Genomic DNA, 16959 nt, shown 5'->3' on the forward strand with positions numbered 1-16959 from the left:
ATGTATGTATGTATGTATGTATGTATGTATGTATGTATGTATGTATGTATGTATGTATGTATGTATGTATGTATGTATGTATGTATATGTATGCATGTGTTTTATTACCTAAAAAACATACTTAAAACAGCTCTTAGAACAGGGCTATTCAAGTGGTGGCTCGCGGGCCATGACTTCCATCCGATTCGCCGGTGATCCCCCCCACCCCCACCCCATTTAACTTAATTCAATATGGAAAAAGATCTAAACTCATTTGTAAATTTAAAAATTGATTTCCTGCAACAAAATAAACAAATTTAAAAGTTAAAAGATGATAATACCTGTTTTGTTGCATGCTGCCGTGTTTCACCTACCACATATATGCACACGTGTCCAGCCCCTAAGCTCCATTTTGATAGCTTTTAATCTCCCATGTCTTAACAGCATACTGACCAAGTTTGAAGCACATAGGTCAAATTCCCTAGGAGGAGTTTGCAAAAGTTTGACGTGAGCGAAAGTGAAACTTAAGGAAATGTTGACCTTTGACCTAAAATGGCCGACTTCTTGTTGGTTTTAGGGCATACCTCCAAGAGAACAGCCCTGTCTTAGATCCTAAGAGCTGCTTTGAGTGGCGGGCCAGACAGAGGTCACCTGTGGGCCCAATGTGGTACTCACTATGAGCAACAATAAATGTTTATATTCAATTAGATAATATAATCTATATACATTTAAGTGTAAATGTGTTCAAACCACTTAAAAACCTAATTTATGACTAAAATAAGGTACGTTTCAACATAATCAATAAAAAGTAGTCAGATTATACAAAATGACCCTGTAGTCCTCTGTAGTACAGTGGTTCTCAAAGTCCAGGCACTGATCCAGATCAGGGGTCTCTTTTATAAAGGATTGCGTGGAAACCATACTAAAAGTGAACGGAATGGCCAAAAGGCGGAAATGGTATACGCCAAAAAAAAATTCAGATTTATAAAACCATGCATACGCATGTTTCTGCGCATCTTTCCTTTATAAATCACAGCCGCACGTCAGAGTTTGCGCACGAGGTCCCGCCTCAGGTTCTACTCTCTACATGCACACACTCAACCATAAACAGTCAATGTAAAGTACCTCATGAATGTTAAGATGTATTTAAATCAGTCAGCTGATCAGTGCCAACAAAAGTGATTGGTTCAGACACACTCCTTCGTACGTCTGGAGGATGACAGGTGCTGACTGACAGCTGCTCACGTGAACAGATTGTCTGTAATTGACACAGATCTTCCCTCATTTTGCTTTAGAGTAATCTAACGATTTTTATAGAAGAAAATCTCAGCTTTAAATTAATTTTCTCTCAGAGCCTGCAGGACAATAAAAACAATAAAAATAAAATTTAATAAGTCAGATAAAATTAGAAGTAAGTCCACCGCTCTTCTCCTCGTCCGCGCGCGCGCGCACACACACACACACACACACACACACACACACACACACACACACACACACACACACACACACAGGCACGCAGCCCCCCGTGCGCGTGTGACAAACACAGACTTTAAACGTGAAGTTTTATAACATTAACACTGGCGAGGTGGATGCGCCCTTCGCGTGTATCCAAAGCCTGACTTTTGCTGTCCTGCTGTTCTTGTCGGGTAGGGGTCTGTGGGTCAGGGAGGGGTTTGTGGGTCAGGGAGGGGTCTGTGGGTCAGGGAGGGGTTTGTGGGTCAGGGAGGGGTTTGTGGGTCAGGGAGGGGTCTGTGGGTCAGGGAGTGGTCTGTGGGTCAGGGAGGGGTCTGTGGGTCATGGTCGTCTGAGGAGGAAGCAGATGAATGGAGTGGCGCACGGGAACTTTTATTTAAGATTTAAGTTTTTTTATTTCAAAGGTCCTCATGGCTCAGCAGCAGAAGCATAAATATTACTGTTAAGAAAGCTGATGATAAAGATGAATAAAAATCTAAGTCTGATGAAGGTAAATTAAATATCTGACAGTGATCATGACACAGTGTGGCTCTAATTCCTCACTTCACCATCTGTGTCACAGTTTCACGTCTCCAAAATGAGCGTACGCATGGGTCAGAGCTGGCGTGAGGCACCGCACATTTTCACGTCAAGTTTGGATTTTATAAATCACAACCTTGGCGTACAAAGTGGCGTACGCAAGTTTCTGGGCTCAAATTATGCGTACGCCAGTATTATAAATCCAACCCCTGGGCTGAATGACGAGTCAGTCCAGTCCCAGCCAACAAGTTATATTATATTGAAAAGAAATGCATTGGTATAATGTTTATTACTCTAGTAGTATGAAGTAGTGTGACTTTTTAAGAGTCTGCACAGAAAGAGAGAGTGCACAAGGCGAGTGAGGGACAGAGGGAGGGAGAATCGGAGCACATGACTCAGAAGAATATTAGCTGTTAAAAAATGAGATTTGAGCAGTAAGCAGGAACAGGAATAAATGCAACAACTCCTCCAGCCACAAGCTGTCTGAGTCTGTTTCCTCTCTGCTGGGTAAAACAAGGGCTGTTAGAGCCCGAGGCAGGTTGTAGCTTCGGCCTTTGTTGGTGTCATTATCACAAAACTAGTGTCAAACATTAGGGCAGCTTAGGTTCACAAACAGAAACAATTCGTTAGGTTGTAAGCAGATTTACCATAAAAAATTTGCTTATTGCCACTTGTTCTTGACCTTTAAACTTATATAAGTCAGATTTGGGCTTTTGAATATAATGTTTGGAACTTCCGTTGAAGGAGATATCTGATATTTACAAAAGTGTTGCGTAACATCATTAAGCAGCATGTCGTAAGAAGGAGGTTAAGCTCGTTTCCACTTTAATAAGATTAGTTTCCTTTGTTGGAACAGTTATGAGCCTTGCTACTTCTGCAGTTTGGCCATTAAGGGCAGGAGGCCCACCAACTCCCACAAATTGTAATAACAATCATGTTTCGTATCACATTTGACAGATTATATTTTGAAAATAATATTCAGTAAATCAATATGTTTTAGGCAAGACTGTGAGCAGGAGAGGCAGGAAATAACTTACAGCCATCACAGATTTGTCTCTAAATCAGGATTTATTTTAGACAAGTGGACCTTAGAAAGATGAAGATGATTTATAAAAGCTTACAGTGAAGGAGACTAATACCTACTGATAGAGAGTGAACACCTCTTCAGCTTTTTTCCATTTCTCCTCTGCAAAAATACCCAAATCTCCCTCCCAGGTTAGTTTTGAAAAATCAGTTGGCACAACAGACTAACTGGTTAATTAGTCCTAAATAAATCATGTACCCTGCCATTTGGAAGTAGGACACCTAGAAAATAAAAGTTCCACCTGGGGTGCACAAGGTGTGTCCTGGGAAATGTGGTAGTGACAGAAATGGGGGCGGAGCTAGACTTTTTCGGGAGCAGTAGCACGGGGTGGCCAAGGTTTTATATAGGGGAGCGCATATAAATAAAGAAAACTACCCCGGGTCTGAAAATAAAAGATGGCCACCACAGCTAAATTCAAATGTCTATAATTTAGCCATTTTAAGACTGATCTAATTCTATTTGGTGTAGCCAAGAATGATTGCTAATCCCAATTTAAGCTAACTGCTAATGCTCTTTTTTTATTTTTACAAAAGGCTATAATTCAGCCTCTGTTATACACAGCTGAAAAATTAGTTGTATCCAAGAATAGTCTTAAACAAAATTAGAATGTAAATACAAAATCCAAGATGGCCACCAAAGCTAATTTCAAATAGTTGGACCTCAGGCATTTTTTAGAAATACTGAGCTGAAATTTGGTAAGGCCAAGAGCAATCCCCACATTCTCAATATGAAGCTTTATGTATATTAGGCTGAAATTTAGTGTGACATAACTGATAGGCTGTGTCCAAAACGACAGGCCGGGTCCTCCGGAGGACCCAGACTACCCGATCGAGGTGGGCCGGGTCCTTGGTAGACCGGGAAGACCGGGAAAAAAAGAGGCTGTGAATTTGGACGGTCTAGCGTCCCGTCCTTACGTCATGTCACCTAGCAACTGTGATGATGCTAAACAAGCAAACTTAAATCAAAACTAGAAAAATATCAATATATTAGCATTATTAATATCACAAAACTATAAAATTAACTTAAAGGTAACATTTGAAGAACTAATTGACCCGCTGTAGGTTCATGTTTATTTCACRTTTTTTATGACAAAAATAATATTTAAAAACATGTCCATACAAATGATAAAAGTATTAGAATTACAACCGCTAAAAAAAATTAATTTTTATATCGCCATATTTTTATTTAAAACATATATTTTTCTCTTGTTTCGTCCGCCATTACTAGCTTAAAAAAATCTCCAGTTGGGCCGCAAAGCATTATGGGATACGCTGGGCTGGGAAGGATCCATCAGACCAGTCCTTCAAATCGGGGAAAAGGAAGGACGTATTTGTCGGCCGCATTGGAGGAGTCTTCGGTCTTAGACGGCCTTCGTCGCGGCGCTGTGACGTATGCAGCCGATGAATTTGGCCTTCGGAGGACCCGGCCTGCCATTTTGGACACAGCCATAGTGTTGCCTAACAGATTCCAAAATCAATTAAAAGAATCCAAGATGTCTGCTAAATTCAAATGGCTAGAATTCAGCTATTTTATACATATTGAGCTGAAATTTGGTGTGGTGGAATTGTTGCATTTATAACAATTCAGTTGTTTAGAAAAGTTATCTTTTCTTCACACATTGATAGGTTTCTTCTATGCTAGATAATGCAGCTGCATAACAGATATTTACTTTGTTTTAGCTCTAATCGACCATTTTGTTTTGCCAAATGCAATCCCTAACCCTCACTTGTCACTCATTTAGCAGTGGCACCTGAGGTGGCCAATCAGGTACGTGCCACCCTGGCCACCCCACTGGCTCTGCCCCTGGATAGAAACCTAAAAAAAAAAATAAACCTGGGGCAGCTTTTCTCTCCTGTTTTTTTTTTTTTAATCAAAAACTGAACATTTGTCCTCCAGGTCTGGACTTTTGCTTAGTGTCTTTTCCCATCAAAACCTGAACGTATTTTCATGCAGCTGGTATTGCTGATAGTGTGTCATGTGTCCTCTACTGTTTGGGTTCAGTCAGCCAGTGTCGAGGGGTTTTCCCATCATAACATAACTTACAGTATCTTTTCTGAATAAAGGCTTGTTTCATCTGCAGACATTAAGCTAATGGTGTTTCGTCTCAGCTCAAAAACATCTTCTTTGTGGTGTCACATGATGGGTGAATCACATAAAGACTCTGCTGGTATAAAAATAAAAAAGAAACAACTTCAGATTCTATTTGAAACACAGAGTCCTACAGAGAAGGAGTTAATAATGCTCTGACTGCTTCCAGCTTTCATCATTTCACTGTTTTTTTCTGTTTCTTTCATTTTCTCACAGAGTAAAGTGTGATCAGGGCTTTTCATTCATGTTAATATGTCAGACGCAGCTGTTCAGGCAGAACCAGACTGTAGGATTACTGAAGGATTCAAGACCTGCCCTTCCTGGCTTTACAGAGAGCTTATTGGTCAGCTAAAGTCCAGACGACAAACCCAGATGGAGAAATAATCCCTCATTATTTCACATGTGGAGTTGTTCTGTAACTGTTCTCACCTCCTCCTGTTGTTTCCCAACCTGAAAACTTGCCGTGAGCTGCAAGTGAAGGTTAAAACACTTGTTTCAAGACATGTTTGTACTGGATTTCTTTTAGCGCACTAACACTGTAGAAGAGCCAAAAATATACGTTACATTTACCGTTCAGGTTTTAATGTTGCAGAGGTGTTAGGGTTAATATGGGGTGTAGAGTCTGAGTGTGAGTGGACTGTTTGTGCTGAGGAATCACAATATGTTGTTCAGTCAGCATGCTGCTGTCCTACACACCTTATTGTCCTCTCTAATGCGGACCCTTAAAGACGTCCTCACAGACCAACACAACTTATTGGTTCTGTCATTTTCAAAGCATCACCGTGCTGTATTTTTAGTTTGTATCGGTATGCATTACATCTGGTTTCATTCTGTGTGTTCTCCGTCTGCCCGGACTATAGTTCATGATCACATCTTTTGTAGTTGAAAGAAGCTGGAAGATGTTTTGCACCATTTGAAATAAAAGTGCCTTCACCAGAACATTAATGACAATTATTCAGCTGTGTCTTGTTTTGAAGAGGATATTTCCCTTGTTTATCTTTTAGACAAGATAAAAGAGATGCAGCTGTTTGGAAACAAAGTGCTCCTCTGGAATCCAGAGTGTGCAGCGGCCTCACATGTCAGGGAAAAAAACAAAAAGTTCAAGGAATCAAACTTTTGGAGGATCCTTACAGAGTATGGAGGTAAATTAGACTCAAAAATATTTGAGTGCACATGCAACAGGAATTGAGCGATCAAGCAACAAGAATTGTACAATAGCTCATTAACATAAAAAACATTAAAATTTAATTTTGAGTATTGCATGGGAATAGGGCTGGGCAGTATGACCTCAAATTTATATCACGGTATAAATTGAATCCCTTCACGGTAACGGTATATATCGCGGTAGAAAACTATCATAAAAAGTAAAGATAATGTAATGTTTAGAGCTTTTTTTTTTGCTGAAAACTTATCTTAATCAAACCCAGCGTTTTTGCTTTAATATCAACCTGCCATACAATGAGCTTCTGCCTGCTGAACTTATCAGCTGCTGCTCTGCTGTGCGCTCATCTTCATCGCTGCACGCTCATCTTCATCGCTGCACACTCATCTTCATCATCAGAGCAGAAGCCGACTTTACATTAGCAAGATGAATTTATGACTGAACGAACCTCCACGTCTTTTTTTATCATCTCTGTGGGTAACAATACATAAAAACAAGTTTTTTCTCCGACAACTTGGGTGTGAAAAAACTGTTGTTATTAAAGCTTCGCTCTGTGCGACGTGGAGGGAGGGAGGAAATGATCTTGACTTAACCTTTCTACAGCGGGAAGGGGGAATTTTGAGGATTTATTCTCTTTACGCATTTTAAAACACTATAATTTCTTCGTTTTATTTCGAACTCCTCCTGCTCAGTTGTCTCTGCACTCACAGCCATGTTCACACAGGTGCAATGACGTAATGACTAGGGCTGCAACGATTAATCGACGACTAATCGATTATTAAAATATTCTATGAGTAATTTAATCATCGATTAATCGTTTTCTTTTTTTTGTTCTTTACTTTATTTTTCTCTCCAAACTGCTTTGACACCTTCCACTGCCACATCTGCCTTTCTGTCCTTGACACACATGCACAGTAGTGGTAACTGGGGTAGGCCGTGGACGTCACAAGACATTATACAGACAGGCTCTGGTATCATGGCTACCTGACAACAGAGCTCAAAAGTGTGGGATCATTTTAAGAAAATGAAAGAGAAACCTGTACAATATCTGCAGAGCAGAACTTGCCTTCCACAGCAATTATTTTTAGTTAGCATATAGCTAAATCTAACCATGGTTATATAATAGCAGCTGCATTCTGACGTGATAAGCTGTATGTTTTATATTCAATTAACGTATGATCCGATTAGTCGACTAATCGAATAAATAATCGGTGATTAATCGATTATAAAAATAATCGTTTGTGGCAGCCCTAGGGTCAAACAATGTTTTAGTCAAGCAGAACCAACAAGAATGAACAAAAAGTAAAGAATTAGAGAAAAAAATAATGTTAAATGTAAATAAATTCTAATTATAATAAATTAATAATAGTTTTGCATCTAAAATTATATTTTATTATTTTAATCTATTTTCCTCATTCAGCAACCTATTAAATTTCTGTTATGTTTCATGTAGGAGAAATACACATTTTTTTCAGTCAGTATTTAATACAGCTGGCAAAATAAATTAAAATATGTATTATGTACTTCTGTTTTTTAATTCAGGAGATTATAAAAAAATCCTTCATTTAATGGGAAGACCGTCTTGATTCAAGAGAAAACTTCGTTTTTTTTTAAAAATGGCTGCTTATTAATTAATTATTAATCAATCTATAAGATAAATCAACTTCAGATTAATTCTTTATCAATAACTTGCATCCTTAAGGAGTTAACTTAATTTATATCTACTCATATTAATTTAATTGTGTTTTAATGATTTGGCCGATTAATCGATTAATCAAAAAAATAATCAACAGATTAATCGATTATTAAAATAATCGTTAGTTGCAGCCTATAGGACGGTAGAGGGTAAATTTCTACCGTAGGCCAACTTCAAACGTTTCTACGGTTTACTGCATATACCGCGCAGCCCTACATGGGAATATTGTCGTGCTCTCCCTATAACTTATTGCTTGCTCGTGTGACTCGTGGGTGCGCACTCAAATGTTGCGGTGCAAATTCAAATCTTTTTGAGACTATTTTATCGCCACAATTGAGTCACTGTTTTAAACAACTGATGCATCACCTCTCAGTCAGAACAGTCGCACAGACTGTCATATTGTCCTGTATTGGACTGGACCGTCCCAATGAACAAAGTCATGTTAGTCAATACAGTCAGTATCTCACTGAGATGCAACCGTTGGAAGCTAGTTGCGGATTATTCAAATTTGTGTTACAGTTTCACTAAACTCAGACTGTTGGTGACCAGTGAGCCATGCAGCTATGTTTTGATAGCCAACTTATGAAATATTGACCTGTTCTTGTGTACAGCTGGCAAAACTGTATGTTAGGTCGTACACAACCTTTCATTGCCCACCTCTGGCAAAATTGCTCCAATTAGAAATTAAGTGAAAGAAATTTGGACCGTTTTTAAGGAATACTTATTTATCCTCAACATGGCTTTTAGATAAACTTCCTGGACTGTAGTGTCAGATGTCTTTCAGATAACTCCAGATGTCAAGACAGAAGAAATTTAAAATGTCGTTCTTGTTAAATCAGACCAAATTAATATGTTTACCTTAAAAAACAAGCAGGCTAGGTTATGCATTCTCTGCAAGCAGCATCTGCTTCAATACACCTACATTGAGAGTCTTTGGAACATGCGAATTCATGGACTGATTGCAGTGGGAGAAAATAAACAATATATAGATTATAGACCCGTTACTGCTCAATCATCCACAGTACACTTCTAATTCTCATCTAATTTTTTCCTGTCAAATTAATACATACATTATTGCGTACAATAGCAAAAAATCTAAAATAAATAAACATGTTCACATGATTAATTGTCATGTGAACAGAGGTAAGGTGAAGAAATTTATTAGTCATGTTAGATACTGATTTTAAAAGCACTACACCATTTCCATAGTTTCCTTTTTAAGTATTGATTCGTATAATCTTTTGTTTGGCTATTGTTATGTCTTGATTAAAATAGGTTTAGATACATGCCTGAAACATCATGACAATACATAATAAAACCGTTTATAAAAACATCAGCAGAGCATTGCTGTTCAGAGTGTCTGCTATTCAGCCATAGGCCTGTAGTGGAGGCACTGAAGAGTCCTGTATTTATAGACCGGGACTTCCGGTTTTCATTCAGCATTGGTTTCGTGTCTGCACAGAGAGCATTAAACCACCGTTCACTCCAGTAACTGGTGTTGTATGGTCCATCTCTTCACATTTTAATCTATTCAACATTCATGTGGTTGCGTCACGATTTCAGTTAACGAACACTAAATTTTCTTACAAACAAGTGGCATTTCACTAAAAATAGAGTTCTGCTTCAGGTTCTGAACAATTACATACTTCTTGTGTATACAGAACCCATGTCAAGGTTTTGTCCATCAAGACCTTTGACACTCAATATTACACGGAACAAGAATTCATTTTTTTTCTTTAGACTTCACCAAGACCCAGTACAGACCATCCGAGTTCAGGCTAATTTGTTAGGGGTTCATCATCCAGTGTGATGGGGTCTAACTGAGGATATCAGGGACTGTTATAGATCCCTGACAGCAGTCACATGCTGGTCCTGACCAGGATCAGTGGAAATCAGAAACAGGTGAGCTGAAAGGTCTGTAGGATAAATTAGAATTGAGACTCAAAGAAGCAAACACCTCAGAACATCTGCTGAAAACCTGAGCTCAGACGGCTGATGGGTTGGTTTTTCGTCTGAAAGTAAAATTAAGAGAGAATTAGCTGATTATTTTACTATGTGGTCATTAGATGATAAAAAGAATATTCAGTTGCATATAATCAAAATGATATACTAGGAATGTGTGAGATGTGTTATGGAGACAAATGTCTAGTAGAAAGAATTCAGCAGAATAACAGTGATATCTTTGGTTTTCCATTGTGTTTTTTTTTATTATCATCATTTAATGTGACACCAATAAGATTGTTCTTATCAAAGAGGTATTTGAAGGTGAATTCTACATTATCAGGACTTCAGCAATGCCTAAATGTCTTGCTTCTGTTAGAGTTTTCGAATACTTCCTCTGTAGTGTTGGAACACTTCCCCATTAAAGTCAGCTTCCTCAAAAACTTTGGGAAATGAGAAGTATGACTATTAGGGGTAAACCATTTCTCACAAAGGACTCTTCAGCTGATATTTCTCAGGTTGGACGATCCTACGTCGATACTAATTTCACATCTCTTACCTGAGTGTGTGTTTCGATCAGAAAACTGAAGGCTGGGCTGACTTCCTTTAGCGCTGAAACTCCAGAGAAACGGTCCGAGTTCGTTATTGAACAGCAGTATCAATATTCAGCTCAGATACTGAGCTCAGTTTCCTCATTGTGTGTAACCAGGGGATACGTCATCAACAGCCAAGTCTGTGTGCGCCGTTATTATTTCAGCTCCGCTCCGTTGGGATTCTTTGGCAGATGAACTCCAACACAAGAATTGGAGAAAGTATCAGTATGCACAGGAAGTAATCACTAGTTGATTTAAAATTGTTCCTCTGTGGTTACACAGCATTCACAGGGCTCTGCCATTAGAGGTCAAATGAAGCCTTGGACAAAAACACACCTCAGGTTTAGAGAGACTTTAGGCCTTCCAGTTCTGTGCAGAAGACTAATTTATTGGAACAAAGATGTAACAAGAATTTAAACTGATTTTGACCCTAAAATGACCACGTTTGGGCTTTTACCAGGCAAGGCTGGTCTATAAGGGCAGGTGGGGTACAGCTAGAGCTGGGCGGTATGACCCAAATTTTATATCACGGTATTTTCAACAATTACACCGGTTTCACGGTATTTGACAGAATTTTTTTCCTCACAGCTCAGCTGATGATAAAATGTACAAACTTTGCTTACTGATTTTTTTCTTTTACTGTACCTCTGTATGACTGTTTCCCTCCTCTTGTACGTCTTTTCTTCTTTGCCTGGTTGTAGACAGTAATCATGCATTTAGGTCCGATCGTGAAGGGTTGAGAAAAAAGATCATTATCTGGTCTATCATTACGTGTTAATAAAACTTAAAAGGACGACTCACCCTGCACACCAGTCAACTAAATTACACTATAAAACTACTTCCCCCCGGGCTATTCACAATAGAAGCATGCTAGAGTCTCCATGCAATAACGTCTCCATTATAACGTAGCGCGTTAAATGTAACTGTGCACATCACCCAAGAGTTGTTTACTACATTCAGCGATGGTGAAAACTGGATGTTTTTTTTACATCAGACCATATAAGCAGCTGAAACACCACCCGCCGCCAGTTGTTCCAACAATAATGTTAGCATGCTAATGCATTTAGCGGTGCTGCGAAGAAACGAGTCCCCCGGGAAACAGTTAACTGGCAGCCGTGCCGAAACGTTCTGCACGTGTTCAGGCTATTTACACCGGTATTCAGAAAGTTCATATCATAACAAAAATAAAAACTGGTTTTCGGTACAAAACGGTATACCGCCCAGCACTAGGTGCAGCTACAGCTGAAATGATAAAAAAAGATAAACTACTGTCTCACACAGCAGTTACTCCTAATAAATAATACTTACTTAATTACATAGCTTGCAATAACATTTTATTCTGTCTGCAGTTACCAGAACTTCAACAGTCTCACTAGAAAATAAACACATTTTGCTGGTTTTAACTTGTTATGGTAACAACTAACACTAGACCTCACATGATTATTACTTAATGCAAGACTTAATTTTCTGCAAGCTGTGTCCAACATCCTGTTTAAAACTCTATTTGTGAGACTAAAATTAGAAGATACTGTAAATTATCAGTCAGACAGACCGAAGACAAAGCAAATCTATAAAATTTATTTTATTTATTTTTTAATCTATAAAATTAAAGAGAAAGGATTATTAATTATTTCTTCTGAGTGTAAAAGTTAGGATTTTAAAGCAACAGATCTGTTGGTTCACTTAAACAACATACTGTATCAACTGGTTCCAACTAACTGAATTGAGTAAATGTAACATATTTACTTCTAAAGTATACTGTATTGATATACAGTATACTTTAGAAGTAAATATGTTACATTTATATTTATTCTATGTTACATTTAGAAGAATGTGTGAAAATACAGTTAGAGACAAGCAGGCATGAGTTACAGAGAATTGTTTACAAATGAAGTTAAGATGGATAAGCTAAGCTAAAGATATGTGTTTTCAATGCAGTCTTGAACACAGGAAGAGAGGTGGTGTTTCTTAGGTCAGGTGGTAGAGAGTTCCAGAGGAGAGGTGCAGAACAGGTGAAGGCCCTCTCCCCATGGTGGAGAGGCGGGCAGTGGGTACTTGGAGGTTTAGGGAAGAAGAGGATCTGAGAGAGTGGGAAGGGATGGAGATGTGTACGAGGTCGGACATGTAAGGAGGGGCAAGATGGTGGTGAGAGATAGACGGAGACGGTTGATACAGTATTTCTGAGGTGGAAGTAGGCAGACCGAGTAACATTATTGATGTGTGCAGTGAAGGAGAGAGTGGTGTCAAGGATGATGACACCAAGACTCTTGACCTGAGGGGAGGGGCTTAGCAGAGTGTTGTTGATAGCGATGAGGAGATTATTAGATTTTGAGATTGAATTTTTAGTGCCGACAAGGATGATTTCTGTTTTATCGCTATTCAGTTGAAGGAAATTGTCTGACCAGTGATTGAGTTCATTGAGTCAGTCAGAGAGGATGGAGGGAGGGTGTGTGGAGTTCGGCTTGGTTGACAGGTAGAGCTGTGTGTCATCGGCATATCAATGGAAACGGACACCAAACTTGTGGAAAATATAACCTAGAGGAAGGAGGTAAGTAATGAAGAGAAGGGGTCCAAGCACAGAGCCTTGGGGCACGCCAGTGGAGACAGGGGATAACTGAGAATGGAAGGATTTTATCTGGATGAATTGAGTGCGGTCAGAAAGATTAGATTTGAGCCAGTTAAACGCAGTACCTGAGATGCCAATGGATGTGAGTCTGTTGAGGAGAATAGAATGAGAGATCGTTTCAAAAACAGCACTTAAGTCAAGAAGGATGAGGATGGACAGAAGACCAGAGTTGGCAGCAAGGAGAAGATCGTTGGTGATTTTTATGAGGGCAGTTTCGGTGCTGTGGTGGGGGCGAAAACCACTTCATCACTTTACATCTTTTAGTAATACCTCCTATTCAACTTTGTTTATTTGCAACATCATTGTAAAATTATTACTTCAAATCAAACCAGAAACCCAATCCAGAAAACTGTGTACATTTCAGTTAAACTTTAAAGATACTCCTGTTTGGAGGTTGGTGGGGGAGGCATCTGTTTCTCTGATTTAATTATTAGACTTGACTGTTTTCACAAAAGACAACCTTGACCTGAGAGAGGGAGAAAAAAGTTGGCACACAAACACGCACACACACAAGTTTGCACAGCTATCTAATTGGGGACTTTCCATTGACTTCCATTCATTTTTTTTTTTTTGGTAATTTTATATTCTAACCCTGACCATTTACCCTAAAATTAACCTCATAGACCCTAAACTCAATTCACACCTTGGTCCTAAACCTCTAACCCCCACTAAGATTATATTTCTTTACTGGTTGGCATTGCTCAGAGAAATCCCTTCATCAAAAGTTTGGGGTCACTCTGAAGTTTGGGTATTTTCCTTTTCAGATATATGACTGGAAATCCTGATGACATCACTGCTGTAAACAAAACTGGCTTGTTGCCAGGCAGGTGATGAATCACCAAATTTCAACCAACCATGTGAAGCTTTCAGATGGAAAATTTGAAAATAATTGTAAATCAATAGGAAAATTCCTCATTGCATCTCATTTTACCACCAAGAAACTAAAACAAATATGAAGCAGATATTTTTTCTTTTTTTTTTTTTGGTAGAAAACATAATCCTGAAAACTGATCCTGTTTTCTTTTAACTTTAATCATGTGCTGAGCTGGTTTATAACTAATACACTGTTTATAACGGGAAACATGGTTAAATGTGCTTTTTCTGTGATTTGATAAGTCTGTAATGTGCTTGTTGTCGCCCCCTAGTGGCCTGGCCTGGCTATTTTTATTTATTTATTTTTTGTTAGATTGTGTCAATAAATAAAAAATAAAAATGAAAACAAGAATGTTTGTCTAAAAGATATACAGAGTAATTTAGACAGTAGTGCGGCAGACATTTGTTTTCCTCAAAGTGTAATTTCTTTTCCATTTTTTGTGAACAGTATGTTTATTATTTCAGTTTTTTTTATACATTTTGAAACCTTAAGATACGTAAACTTTTACCATCCTTCAAATACTCCAAAACTAGATGTAGTGGATATAATTAAAAAAATATGTCAACTGGCCCCACTTTATATTTAACTTTAAGTAAACATAAAGTATTTGCCTTAAGTAAATGTAAAGTAAATGTGTTACCTTTATTCAGTTCAGTTGAGTGGAACCAGATTTTTTAAAATTAAATCTATTATATCTGTTTTTTTAGTGTAGTTTCTGTAAATTTGCAGACAAATTATCAGAATATTAATCAATAACTTATATTATTGTTAAGCAGTAAAGGTTTTTACTTGACTGTAGAAAAAATCTAGCCTGGTTAAAACCAGACCCTTGTCCTTCACGTAGCTTTAATATCTGTAGATGTAAAAGTTTTGAGTCAGAATAACTTCAAAGTTTCTGAACAGAAATGTTTCCATGATTTGTCACCAGGAAGAAATTTTGTTTTTCTTGTGTTTTTACAGTTCATGTATCTGTACAAACTCTTACTCCTCCTTCCTTGTTATTCTATGATATTATATTATTATTATATTATATGAATTTTATTCCTAAATGTGTAAACATGTTTTTATTTAGAGGAGTTTCTAATTCCTTCACCCTGTTTTGGATCAATGCGCCCTAAGATTTTTGCACACACTCTCAGCGTGGGAGGAGGTCAGATCCATCTGTTTCAACAAATCTGTCAGCATTAAAGCCTTTGGATTATAATTCAGCACATTTACAATGGTTGGCTGTTTCTCATTTATAATCTGAACTCATTTGGGCTCGTGAACAAAGTGAAATCCTTAATCTTTTCCTCGGTTTCTCCAACAGCATTTCCATGATGGGCGGAAGGCTCAGCAGCACATCGAAAGCTTGTGGAAGCAGCTGGAATCAGTAAGTGGCTCATGTTTCTCCTGTTGCTCCTCAGTTACTCTTCAAGTAAATTGGTTACAATTGATCACAAAGTATAAAAACCCAGGACTGTATTTAAAATGAATCGGTCACAAAATGTTCTTCAGTTGTTTTGCTCATCAGTCCCGTCAGAATTAAACTCTGTTTCTCTATCTACAACAGGTAAGATATTCTTAGCCTTTCCACAGAACCACTCTCCCACAGTTCTGCCGACAGCAAAACAAAATGAAGCGTTTTAACTCTCCAAAGATGAGGAGGCCTGATAGTTCTGTCCTGAGCTGAACAACACGTCTACAAACATGAGTTAACCCTCAAATAAAGTTTTAATGGGGCTTTTTATCAGCTTTAGACAGCCAAAGTTATCTCCAGTTTAGACGAAAAGCATGTTTTTAAACTATGTTTCGTAATTTATTATTGTAAATTCCAATATAATCTTGAAGCTGAGAAGATTAATGTATCTAACTCATGGTAAATAGAGAAGAAAGAGACTTTTTGTCTTTTCAAAACCTTCTACAGAGATAAAAGTAAAGTGGTGCTGCACAACAAAAATAAATAACTGCACAATAATCGAATCAATAATAGTTTGCCATCCGTCAGATAAACAGAAGAAGAAAGTTAAATGTTAACTCATGAACTCATTGAACTCAGATTGGTTTAAAAGTACCCCACCCTTTATTCAGACATGTTTTTAATTAGAAATATGGCAGAGATGTTAGTTTTATTCTATCAGGATGCCGATTTGAGGGATTATAAAAGCAGCTGTTATAATCAGTTGTCACTGCTGAAACACAGTCTTGAAGACATGACAAAAAACACACACTACCTCACATACTACACACAACTGTAACCTAAATACAACCAGACAGGAAGTCCTACAGAAAAAGGGACTTCCTGTAATGTCTTCACCTGAAAACTTGAACTGTAGAATGTTTTTATTTATTTTAGATAGATGCTGCTGTAAAAAAAAAACTTAGCATTTCCTTTAAAATTCTTATCACCCCATCCCTTCATGCAGGGTTTTACCCTGAGGTCATCGGATGAAGAGAAGCGATTGAGATACAGCCACTTTATTCAAACCTTATTAAGGATATCATGTGATTTAATGCAAGATCAGGTCAAATCTGTTAGCTCTCAGAGTATATGGTGAGGATGCTTCTCAGCTACTACCATGCCAAATTTTAGCTCAGAAACTGTAAAACTGACTGAGTTGTAGAAGTTTGTCTGTTGGTAAAAGTTGCTTAGCTGTGGCGGCCATCTTGGTTATGGCTGGTGCCAAAAGTTAATCCTGTGTAGATGTACATCCAATGATTATTGTTTCTTATGTTTCATTAAAATCCATCCAGTGGTTCAGGAGGTATTTTGCTAACAGACAGACAAACACATGCACACAGACGTGGTCAAAACAGTTAATTAGTTGTAGACATTAACACTCCTGTTATGTTGTGGGTGAAATTGACCCGTTTTAAAGTTTAACAATTTTTTAAGGAAGTTTAAAATATTTTTTCTGTATGAAACTTTCTCCATTTGTCTT

The 16959-nt window shown here is 38.0% G+C and overlaps 1 protein-coding gene across 1 annotated transcript in view; it reads left to right on the forward strand.

The window, feature by feature from the left end:
• LOC106525216 (formin-binding protein 1) overlaps nucleotides 1-16959 on the forward strand; it is a gene marked incomplete at its 3' end in the record, with an annotated part of 80400 nt that overhangs the window by 37690 nt on the left and 25751 nt on the right. Inside the window, 1 exon segment of the mRNA XM_014019368.1 lies at nucleotides 15348-15410. Within this exon segment, the coding sequence (XP_013874822.1) occupies nucleotides 15348-15410 (63 nt within the window).

The sequence above is a fragment of the Austrofundulus limnaeus genome, unplaced genomic scaffold (genome assembly GCF_001266775.1).
Source record: "Austrofundulus limnaeus strain Quisiro unplaced genomic scaffold, Austrofundulus_limnaeus-1.0 Scaffold218, whole genome shotgun sequence".
Classification (NCBI taxonomy): domain Eukaryota; kingdom Metazoa; phylum Chordata; class Actinopteri; order Cyprinodontiformes; family Rivulidae; genus Austrofundulus; species Austrofundulus limnaeus.